This window comes from Triticum dicoccoides, chromosome 3B, assembly GCF_002162155.2.
Source record: "Triticum dicoccoides isolate Atlit2015 ecotype Zavitan chromosome 3B, WEW_v2.0, whole genome shotgun sequence".
NCBI classification, from domain to species: domain Eukaryota; kingdom Viridiplantae; phylum Streptophyta; class Magnoliopsida; order Poales; family Poaceae; genus Triticum; species Triticum dicoccoides.
The window spans coordinates 15504601-15516361 of record NC_041385.1 but is presented as its reverse complement, the minus strand read 5'-3'; the positions used below and the strand labels follow the sequence as shown (position 1 = coordinate 15516361).

Here is an 11761-nt window from a genome sequence, read left to right as displayed (position 1 = left end):
GGGCACAGTTAAGCTAAACCTTCCCACATCAGAGGGAACACCATGTAGAATTATATATATGCTAAAATTCATCTCCCAGAAAATGCAAGTGCGCATACTATAGATATGCAAAGATTGTTCCAAGAAATTTCTTCTTACAAGTTACTCCCTCCGTTCCTAAATATAAAACTTTCTAGAGATTCCAATGCAGAGTACATACGGAGCAAAATGAGTGAATTTTGCACTCTAAAATATGTCTATATACATCCTTATGTAGTCCTTACTGAAATCTCTACAAAGACTTATATTTAGGAACGAAGGGAGTACAACTTACACGGAACATATGCATGTATATGCTATGATCACACGAAACAAAAAACACAGAATTTTTCTTACAACTAACGGGTTTGCAACAGGCACAGCAAGAGTTCAAAGACAGACGATCGGTTACCTAGCTAATTCGGTACGCTAGAATTTTGCACTGCCAATCTGCATTTCGATCAAGTTGCTTCACATTAGCACACTTCATGGTGGAAACAATATTACCACTAGCACATTTTGGAGGACAGTAAGGAGTATCAGCCTGGCATGCCCTGGTAAGCCTGGTAATGCTAGTGCAGCAGATAATTAAGAAAACTATAATTGTGCAAGGAATAAATTCACCACCAGCTTATTATGCTTACCTTCAAACATCCTATAGAATGACTGCAAAAGCTCGGAAAACCAACAAAACCGCCAGCCGTTATGAGTTCCTCTGATGGCCCAAGTTCATGATTATTAACAGTCTGGAAGTCAATTTCATCTTAGCTTTCTCTCCAACTGAAATCTAGCACTCAGCATCCACATTTATGTTCATGAACCTAGCGTCACCTACTACCACAAAACTAATTACCTGGAAATCAAAATTTCCGCAGTTTTTAAACAAAAATGAAATCAAAGGTTTATCTGGTTAAAATATCATGCTGAACGTTCAGGTAATGTTTAGTCTGAAAATGGATACACAAGGGCAAAACTATAACAGATAAACAGTAAAGGTACTGAAAACTCAGAAAATCAAATAATTTAGAGACTAGATAAGCAAGTGTAGGTTCATACATATGAAGAGGCAACGAGTAGTTCAGTACATCTTGCAAGACCAACCCATCTCCTCCAAAAGAACTTACACAGGTGGCTAGTCATCCAGAAGTTAACCCAACATCAGCATAACTCAAGATAAGAAACTAGTTCATTTCAGGTAAACCTTTGATGAATCGACATGTCAACTAAACTGACTATTTTTGAGGCATAACTCAAGATTAGCATATTAAATTTTGCGAGACTTGGTAGCCCTCTCAAAGACATCAAACATGAGAGCATGACAAGATCGTTTGAGGTGTGCATACCCCTGGCTTGCTACCACATCATCCATTCTGTTTGAAGAGAGAATGAATTCAACACAGGCATCTTTCAGCTTGCTGCAGTGATGCTGATCAGCTAGCGCCAATGTCGTCGCCACGGTCTCAACGTCAAGGCTCTTGCAGAGAATACCTTCACATATCATCTTCATCCTGTCCATGGCATACCTGTCGGCAGCCACCAGCAAGTGTTTAACCATCTCTTGGTTCTCACCATCATCAAGGTCATCCATAGCCGGCAGCGAATCCGTGTAGATGAAGTGAAGCAAGGCCCTGAAAACAGGGGGTTCCATGTCCTCGATGATTATGTTCCTACTTGTGGCATTGGCATCGCTCATAGGTCCATAGAGCTGAGCATCGAAGACCGGCGATCGCGTGGCGAGCATAATCTTGTGTGCAGGGAAAACCTTGCCTTTAACCTCAAAAGTCACATCTGCTCCTCTCTTTCCATCCAGCAACTTTCTGAGGTGGTTCGGCAGATCCAAGGGCGGCACCTCGATATGTGTGGCGGCCAGCACGGACTCCTCCTGCACCTGCGGGCACCTGATAACCTTGACCTCACACTCAATCACCACGGTGTCGTCCCGCAGGTACGGCACCGATTCGAGCGAACTCTGTTTGATGAACATGTCAGCTCCATAGCAAGCATCGACGGAGGTGTAGTTGTGAGCGAAGCGGCGGATGAACGGCGACCATGGCTGCGCGCCGCCGCCGCCCGAGTCGATTAGACTGAATGTGTAGTTCGCCCTGACCTCGGCGTTCCTGGAGAGGAGCTCGAGGTAGACAGAGATGTGGCCATTGCACTCGGGGGATGAGTATCCATCGGGGTAGTAACGGACGCACCAGTCGTAGCCGCCGACGGCGAAGGTGGCGGACCGTATGTACTTGCCGACGCCCAAACCCTTGTGCAGATGGTAGCCGACGATCTTGAACACGTGCTTGCCCATCGCCGTGTCGGGGGTGCACGTAGACACGGTCGTTGGCAGCGATTGTTCCATTGCTCGAGCTTTGTGCGGCGACGGCGGCGGCGGTGGGGTGGGTGTCGGCGGCGGCGCGGGTGGGGATATTTCCAGAGGGGATGGGGAATGCGAGGGCACAGAAGAGAAGCAAGCACAGGCTGAGGCCCATCAACCGGAGATCTCGGCCTACTTGCAAAAGCATCTCCACCAGTCCACCACATTTGGAACCCCTCAAATAAAAATTACTAGCCCACGTTTGGCTAACACTTTTGTCAAAGCCTGGAATTTATATACTCTCTTAGTTTTTACTTATTATCTTTTTTATTTACTATGTATATTTGTTAACTCAACTTTGTATAAAGTTTCATGGGGTTTATAGAATTTTTTTGAACATTTCCAATAAATATATTCAAGTTTCAATTTGGTATGTCTATAATCTTGGTCACGGTTAACAACGTTTGATTTGAGGGGAAAAAAACTAATACGCAAAGCAAATGAAAATGGAGGAGTATGAGTTAAGAATGTAGGCCTAGGCATTTGGTAGAGGGGGACGATCAGTTCAATTCTTCAATCTAATAAGATATTCGGTTTAAAAAAAAAGATGACCGATTGGTCTTCTAAAATTTGATCGTTCTGGATGAGAAGTAGGAGGGAGAGGGGGGATATGCCACAGCTCCAGTACCAGCTAGCCACCGGGATGAAGGAGTGATGGAGCATCGACTGGCTGGTTGTCGTATGCTTTGATCTTACGATGCCTCAAGTAGGAGGGAAGGTGAGGGAAACCTCCTAAAGGCGTAAATGGATGTGTCTAAGTTGAGTAGTGGGTTGTGGGACTAATGCATTGAGGTTGCGCGTTATTGGTTTTTCTCAGTTTCTTCGGTCCTTTTGGGCATCCAAGAGGGTAAAAATTAAACTACCCAATCTAATTTCATCTTTTTAGTTTTTCTGACCAAATTTAGTACTCCCTCCTATCCATATTGCTTGTCACATCTTTATTACATTGTACTAAAGATGCAACAGGTAATATGGATCGGAGGGAGTACCATTTTTTCTCGTTTCTATCAATTCGACTCTGGTGCCCGTTCTTACGGTTTTTGATACACACCCATTAACATACAAGGTTCTCTCCAATGCGATCTCGAGTTTTGGGTCAAGATTGGTATCGATCTTCACCATCTTGGTCGTCAATTCTTCTCGCATCATGACGTTATTTGTATCGATGTGGAAGTTATATAACAATAAATGATAGCTATTGGTAGTTTTCTACATAGGAGTAAGTAAGATTTATTGTTATACGAAGCAGCAGAGACATTGGTGGAGATGTATCTAGGCAAATAGAGGTCGACAGAGATTATTATTAGAAAATAAGTGTGCAAACAAGGAGTTGGAGATGCCCAAAAGCAAGTGCAAATGATTGCAGATCACCACACTTTATTTAGATCCTTTTTTATTGTGAGACGCACTTTATTTAGAAGTTTTTAGACTTACGACAGCCTCATTTATTACACGCCCACGCCCAGAACATGAAAACAACACGGTAAAGCACGTGTGCACCCCGGGGTTTATTTTACAACGAGTGGAGCTGGAGCTGGACTAGTTTTCGTTGTTCACCCAAACATCAATCTCCTTCTCGAACTTGTCCATTGCAGGTCCTGGCAATAGCATGGATACCGCGATCATGTCATGACCCTTTCCATTCTTGCACCTCATGTGGTAGCTCACAGACTTGCAGGCAATGTCCCCAACCATGGGTACGCCGCCGTCAACCCGCTTCGCCCATCCAAAGTCTAGCGCGTCCTGTCCAACCCACTTGATGTCAGAGACCTCGTACATTCTGTCCATGGTGAGAGGTGGCCGCCCACGCATAGACGCCATGAAATCCACCATGGACTCCATGTTGTCGTATGTCATGTCACGCTTGGCCTCGCGGACGAGTTTGAGCGCATAGCCAAGCGGGTTGAAGCACAGTTCCTCGGCGGTCGTGTCTACCGCAGGGTAGAAGAGTGCATTTCCGTAGAACCCACGTGGGACGAGCGCATGACGCTTCCACCTCCCACGCGCATTTAGAGAAAACATCAGGCGCACCCGCTGGTGGTGCTCGTAGCCGAGCGCCACTGTGCGGCAACGCCACATGACCGCAGTCAGAAGCTCGAAGCTGGTGACTGGCGGTGTAAGGTGCACCGGAGCATGCCTTCGTAGCGATGCCATGTCCCCTGGGCCAAAGAGGAAGAAGCGGCCGGCCATTTCCTCCGGCGGTGTTGACAACATGATGTCGTCGGCGGTGGTGCCTAATCGTTGGAGGAATTCCTGGTGGGCCGGGTTTATGTGTGGAGGGATGCGTGCTGTTAGGAGATCCCTATTCCACACCGGCGATACAATTTGGGAGGCGTCACCCTCGGTACATGCCAAGTCAGCGACACATTTCAGGAATTGGGTGCTGCCGTAGCCGTCCGCGATATTGTGGCATATGTGAAGACCAATCACAAATCCCCCGCATCTGAGTTGGGTTACCTACTCACATTTACCGAGAAATAGGAAACGTTAATTAATAATAATGTAAAGCGATGGCTTTAAAACAAGGGAAGCATAGTAACTTTTTTCTCCCCATCAAAATGCTAGCGTAGTCACACAATTCTCACGGTGAGCTCCTGTAAAAACATTACACATATAGCTTCCGCGCAATCTATTTATATCATTCACGTCTTAGGAATTGAGAAACAATAGGGGCAACGTGAACTCTACAGTTGAAGGCTACCTGCATGAAGAACAAGGGAACTCCGATGACAACCCTAGCGTCGCCCACGTCGCACAGCAGTTGTTCCACGAACGTGCATGCTGGCAGCGGCGGCTCGCCGAGCTCATCCAAGGACACATCCGCCTCCGCCTCCACGAACACCACGCCTTCCCCGGTGCACTCCACGACTAGCCTGCCCCCGGGAGCCTCCCGGAGACGGCCTGCAAGCGGGTAGTAGTGCACCAGCGCCTCCGCCAGAGCAGCCCTGAAAACTGCCTTGGTAGGCCGCCCGTGGCCATCTACGATACGGAAGAACTCGACGGCGGGCTGCAGGTACCGCAGGTCTCTGTGGTCGTCAATGTCGGAGAGAGCCAGAGTCTCCCGCGGCGTTGCTCGTGCCGGAAGCACCAGCTCAGGTTTTCTTCGATGTGCCACCAAGGACATGTCGGCAAATAATGAGGGTGTAGTGTAATGGTCAGAAGCTGTATTGTCTTTAAGGGCATCTAGTGGTATTATATAGGAGGGGAATCAGTATTTCATCCGCTTTTTAAAATATACTCCCTCCGTTCCTAAATATAAGTCTTTGGAGAGATTCCATCATGAACCACATACGGATGTATGTAGATGCATTTTAGTGTAGATTCACTGATTTTGCTCGGTATGTAGTCCATAGTGAAATCTCTACAAAGACTTATATTTAGAAACGGAGGAAGTATAAGTGGAATATAAGGCGATTGATTCCTTTAAATGTCATGCTCAAAAAAAAAAGATTCCTTTAAATGTCAAACATTCCTATGTTTAATTAAGTTTATAGAGAAAAATATCACCATCTAAAATATAAAATAAATACAATATTAAACGAAAAAGATAACGCCCACACGTGTGGGCATCTGGCAACTCGCCTACACGCATGGATCCTCGTCCAACCAATACTGCACGAATCTTCGCGCGTTCTAGCAATTTTTGTGTGACACGTAGGAAGGGGAGGGTGTGTGGGAGTTAAGCAATTTGCATGGACGCTCGTTCCTCGCTCGGAGTGGTCACGGTTGCGAGTCGGACGTGCGGCAGAACTGCCATCGCGCCCGCACGCCGCGCATGACTCCTATTCACCGTCTCCCACGTCTGCCCATTTTCCCCTGAGCGGTGCTGCAATTTCTCCCCCACCCCCTTCATTTCTCCCCCCCCCAGCAGCAGTTTCATTCGATAGGAGGAGCAGTCGAGAGGGGGAGGCGGCGGCGGCGGAAGAGTAGTGGTTATTCGCGGACGTCGCTGTTGTTCACCAGACCGGAGCGTCGTCGCCGGAGCAGCCACAACGAGTAGGTAAGGCTCTCAAAGCTTTCTGCTGGTCCAATCTCTCTCCCTTCCTCCCTGGTAACATCCTTCTCAAGCCCTTTCGAGATTCATACGGATTTGAGGCGCTCTAGTGTCCCCTTCGGCGGCGGAGTCGCGTGTGTGCCATTTAGGCCGGCATTGCGTAGTTCCGTCGCCGTCGCGGTGGTAGCCAAGCCGGCGAGGCTCGCCCATTCGGCAACTATCTCTCTGTTTATGAGAGATTAGATTTCTGCAATTCTATGTGATAGCGATTTCTAATGTGTTTTCGTTAGTTTTGATGGTCTCATAGGCTGCGATTATCACTGTTTTAGGGGCGATGTTGTACTCGAACTCAGGGACTGAAAGTTGGGTTTGAACCCTAGATCTAGTTAGATGCATTTTGATGTGTAGGATAATGGCAGTCATGGAAGTTTCAATGCACTTGTTTATCTACATCTATCCTAATAGATGACAACTAATTTTCTGAATCAACCATGTCAGTTGCCATGTCCTATGTAGGATAATGGCAGTTTGTGTGTTCCAATATACTTCGTTAGTTACCACTCTGTTTACTAGTAGCATGGCATCTTGAATCTATTAGATGGCAACTCCTTTGTATGAAGCCAAGGTGTGAGTTGTCACATTTTTTGTTGTACAATAGAAGTTGGGTGTTCCACTATACTGCCTTAGTTGTGAATTTGTTTTCTGCTAACATGGCAACTTCAAATTTTGATGTGTGGGATAATGGCAGTCATGGCAATGTCAGTTTACTTGTTTATCTACATCTATCCTACTAGATGGCAACTAATTTTCTGAATCAACTATGTCAGTTGCCATGTCCAATGTAGGATAATGGCATTTCGGTGTTCCACTACACTGCCTTAGTTGCCACTTTTTTTTCTGCTTACATGGCAACTTGAATCTGCTAGATGGCAACTCCCTTTTTATGAAGCCAATGTGTCAGTTGCCACATTATATCTTGGATAATGGCAGTTGGTTGTTCCACTGTACTGCCTCAGTTGCCTAGCCTGCGTCTACTCGAGCAACATCGCATTCGGAATCATCAATCCGTTGTTGCAATTGCCTCTCCTTGATGTTATGATACCGATGGGTATCATACCGGACCAATGTCATCGACCACCGGATCTACTCGGCGATGTGGTCATTAGTCAACAATGTGGGGCGCGAGCTCAATGCCATGGCGTGGTTTGGCTGCTCGATCCGCATTGCAGTATGTGAGCAGTTGTAGTGTAAGCTCATGTTGAGAAGCTGTATTGTCATGTCATATGTGGCATAAGGGCATCTAGTGGTATTATATAGGCGAGCTTGTTCTGAATTGTGAGGGGCCCTGCGGAATTAGTACTTCATCTCTTTTAAATTATAAGTGTAATATATGGCATATTGATTCTTTTAAATGTCAAACATTTCTATGTTTAATTAAGTATAAAGAGGAAAATATCACCATCTAAGATACAAATAAATACAATATAAAAATACATTTCAAATACATGTATCGATGTTAAACTCGTGTTGTAGATATGGAAAATTTCGGAAAAATGATAAAACATGTAATAATTTTATATTTGAATAATAACAATAATAGTACACAATATATGTTAAAAGGAGAGAATATTCATCCATTTTGCCTCACCACCAGTAATCGGCCTTTGTTGTCATACAAAACGAATGTGTTCTTTCTATTAATTTTATCATCGTCATTAACTCACTATAGTAAAACACACTCAAGGAAGGTGTTTGCATGTCGCCAAGGCATCGAAGGAATATGAAGCTACTTGTGCCATGGGAAATATTAAAAAAGCTTTATCCGGTTAGTATATAAGGCCATCTTCAACATGATGCATCCAATCAGCTTCCCTAAATGTCTATGGACCCGGCTGGAAGTGTCCACGGATATCTCCCAGTTGTCTGTAGTTTTTGCTGTACCCAACGTACCCTATTTTACCCATAAAATAGTTTGAATTTTGACATGAAACATTCCCACATTCAACACAAACATAGACTCACCATACTTAAAAATAGACTCACAACACAAACATAGATAATTAATTCCCTATACTTGTGATGACCAAATTGCACACGAATGTCGAAGCGGACACCGTCATCGTCGTTGTCGGGGGTGTGAAGGCTCCAATCGTTGTCCTCCTGGGCCGCGTCGGCTCGAGCAACGTCGCATTCGGAAGCACCAACTCCATGGTGCTATCACCTCTCCTTGATGTTATGACAATGACGGGCATCATAGCGGACCAATGTCATCGACCACTAGACCACCTCGGCGATGTGGTCGTTAGTTAACACCGTGGAGCGCGTGCTCGATGCCATGGCATGGTTTGGCTGGTCAATCCACATTGCAGTGTCTAAGATAGGGCTTGGCTGTTCTACGTATGCCATGGTGGTGCGTTCCTCATCGAGTGGCGTATCGCATAGAGGATATCCCACACTAACCAAAGAGTCTGGATCATCCCATTTGCACCCCACATTTGGGTTAAAAATGGTCATCCGTGGATATTTGAGATGTTTGGACTAGGTATAAAGGAGTTTATTGGATAGCATTTTTATATCCAAACTATCAAAAATAACATATATGAGGGAATAGTAAGGAAGTCCTTTTCTTTGTGGGAGAAACTTACATTTGATTTATAATTCATCATGTTGGTACAAAGAACACTAGAGGTAATAATAATTATAACCAGGTACATGGACCACCAAGGGAGGACTACAAGCACTAGAGCGACTAGAAGGCGTGCCGCCGTCATCACCCATCCATCACCAGAGCCAGAGAAACCTTATTGTAGTAGAAAGTCAGGAATTCGTGGTGGTAATGCCCCACAGGACCAGCGCACTTGAGGAACAATCATCCCCGATGAAAAGAATTATAGATCGGAAGGATCAAACTTGTAAAGACCCAAACAAAGACGAATGTAAACCGGATCCAAGTAGATGCACCGAAGATCAACACCGACCGAATCCCGCGTGATTTAGTGGAGACACCCCCCCCCCACACACACACCCTTGGACAACGCTAGATGCACCATCGGGATGGGGAATGAACATGGAATACATCATTCTTTCTGAGAGACATCGCCACCGCCACACAGCCCCAACCAAGATGTGAAACCTAACAAAAATAAGAGCCGGGTCCCTCCCTCCGGCAAGGAGCTAAGATCCTCCGCATCTCCATGGCCCAAAGGCCATCGGTGATAGCGGTGGACCGGCGGTGGCGCCAACAAGAGGAGGACAAAAACGTTGTGTCTTTTCTTGTGGAGAGCAAGGAAATCCCATGGAAATGGGACATATTGTTTTGGCTCTCAGGTGCATCTGCACCCGAGGTGAACATTAAATTCATTTAACATAGTAAAACCATTCAGAAAATTTTGATTTTTTTATGAAGCTATGCTCATGTGCGTGCAGTTCGTGCCAAATTTCGTGATGTTTGGTACTTCAGTAGCTCTTAGCAAAAAAGACAAATTTTAGGTATGTTAGAATGTTTGTTGTTCACTTATGGTTTTGACTGATTTTTCCTTTTTTGCCACGAGCTCCTTGGATTTCCGAACAAGCTGAAATTTGACACGAACATCACGCATTGGAACATCTTCCATATTTTTTGAATTTTTCAGTATTGTTTTGAATTTACTGTTCACCAGGTGCAAATGAGTCTGGGTACCGAATTGAATATCCGATAGAAATGTCCCTAAGGCTAGTCATAGTGAGGAGTAATTTAGACTCGTGTCATGTGTATGACACTAGCCTACGCTAGTACCTTCATAGTGCAAAGTGGCATAGAGATAGTATCATAATATATGGTTGCAATTATTAGTTTGTAGATTCATTTTTTCTTAAGAAGCGCTACGTGGTGGTAAAATAAATATGGTAGTACATAAGAAAACTTGTCTTGTGATGTGTTATGTGTTATATGTTACTAGCTAAATTACTCGCATTATATTTTTTTTTGGAAAAGTTTACGCCCGCTATGACTAGCTTAGGGCATTTCTAACCTATCCCCTAAAAGTTAGTGGAGTAAAGCTAGTGGAGTAAAGCTAGTGGAGTAGAATTTTACTCCACTGGCAGTGGCCGCACCCAGCCGATCCCTTATTGTTAACGGAGTAAAATCAAACTTGTGGCCATTTTGCATACACGCCGCACAAACACAATCTCTACACAATACATATCTTAAAATAATTTGAATAAAAGCATCGATAGCAATAATCGTCATAACATAAAGTTTCATCACCGCGTTTTTCAAATTTAAACATGCGAAGTTCACCCAAAGACATCAATTCAATCACAATGTTTGATTCAAAATCACCACAAACATATCATGTATATGTTGTGAATTCGGCCGTGTTCATCTCCGTTCTACAATGTCAAAGAAAGCACTATAAAGTGTCATTACCGATCACGAACAATCACAATCGAATTCGGACACAAGGTTTTTACCTTTTTGGCATTTCATCGAGCACTTAGCGGCCGCACTTTTTGTTGCCGGCTCCGGCCGCCACTCGCGCCGGAGCAGTCGCCGTAGGGGCAGCCAGAGTTGCCGCACGAGGCATAGGCCTTTGACAAGGCAGCGTTGTGGTCTTCTTGATCTTCTTGGCGGCCGCCTCGGCAAGCGCCACCACTGCCGTCGGCTTTTGAGCCCGTTTGCCTCCGGTAGTTGCGGCGGGAAGGCGGCGTGCCGTTGCCGGAGATGCGGTGGCCACACCGGATACCATTGGCGCGGTTGGAGGCGGCGCTTGGACCCGGTGGTTCTTTGTCATCCCCAAGCTTTTTTTTTCGGCACCGGCGACGGCGCTATTCTGGATTCCGACGGTGATTCTCCAGTGCCAGCGGTCGGCGGGTGAGTGGGGGTGGGGGTGTTGGCTATCCATTCCGGCAAGCTCGGACGTCATTGGTGGCAGCAAGGGCGGGAGGCAGTGCGGCGCGGGAGGAGGAGAGTGAGTTTTACTCGGCCGCCCAAAGTTCATGTATATTTAGGGAAATTTAGGGGGGAATAGGGAGTAGGAGTAAAAAATTTACTCCCTTAACGCTTTTAGGGGATTGGCTAGGTCCGCCGTAAGGGAATAAACCAAAAAATTTACTCCCTTATGGTCTTTTAGGGGATTGATTAGAAATGCACTTAGATAGCATGTGGAGAGACATGTAACGTGCCTGCACACACATTAGCGGCAGCTAGAACGTGTGTGCCATGCGCTGGACATGTGTGTGGAGCAGTAAAAGACAAATTGGTTTGTACAGGTGAAAAAGAAAGGAAGCAGGAAAAACATTGTATAGCAGCAATAGCTGTCAAAAGGAAGCTAGCAAGTAGTTGTCTTATCCGGTAAGCCAAACTTAATCAACACCTAACGTACAATTATTGGAGATGTCCT

At 45.5% G+C, this 11761-nt stretch overlaps 2 protein-coding genes across 2 annotated transcripts; both read right to left on the bottom strand.

Moving 5' to 3' along the window:
• Positions 1–1137: 1137 nt before the first annotated feature.
• Positions 1138–4702, bottom strand: LOC119279087 (BTB/POZ and MATH domain-containing protein 1-like). The gene is made up of 3 exons (XM_037560485.1): positions 3927–4702; positions 2779–2810; positions 1138–2490 (listed from the first exon to the last, which is right to left on the bottom strand). Exons 1-3 carry the CDS (start codon positions 4598–4600, stop codon positions 1283–1285), a joined length of 1914 nt encoding a protein of 637 aa, XP_037416382.1. The 5' UTR covers positions 4601–4702; the 3' UTR covers positions 1138–1282.
• A 58-nt stretch (positions 4703–4760) lies between these two features.
• LOC119280521 (spermidine hydroxycinnamoyltransferase 2-like) lies at positions 4761–5524 on the bottom strand. The gene has a single exon (XM_037561348.1). It carries the CDS (start codon positions 5508–5510, stop codon positions 5025–5027), a length of 486 nt encoding a protein of 161 aa, XP_037417245.1. The 5' UTR covers positions 5511–5524; the 3' UTR covers positions 4761–5024.
• Positions 5525–11761: the final 6237 nt, after the last annotated feature.

Excerpts from the sequence above, each read along its gene's own strand:
- LOC119280521 (XM_037561348.1), bottom strand. The coding sequence starts at position 5,510 with ATGTCCTTGGTGGCACATCGAAGAAAACCTGAGCTGGTGCTTCCGGCA.
- LOC119279087 (XM_037560485.1), bottom strand. The coding sequence starts at position 4,600 with ATGTTGTCAACACCGCCGGAGGAAATGGCCGGCCGCTTCTTCCTCTTT. Across the intron at positions 2,811-3,926 it reads TGGGTGAACAACGAAAACTA|TTTTTTTCCCCTCAAATCAA; the intron begins GTCCAGCTCCAG and ends TTTGCGTATTAG. Across the intron at positions 2,491-2,778 it reads CAAATCAAACGTTGTTAACC|CCTGTGCTTGCTTCTCTTCT; the intron begins GTGACCAAGATT and ends GATGGGCCTCAG.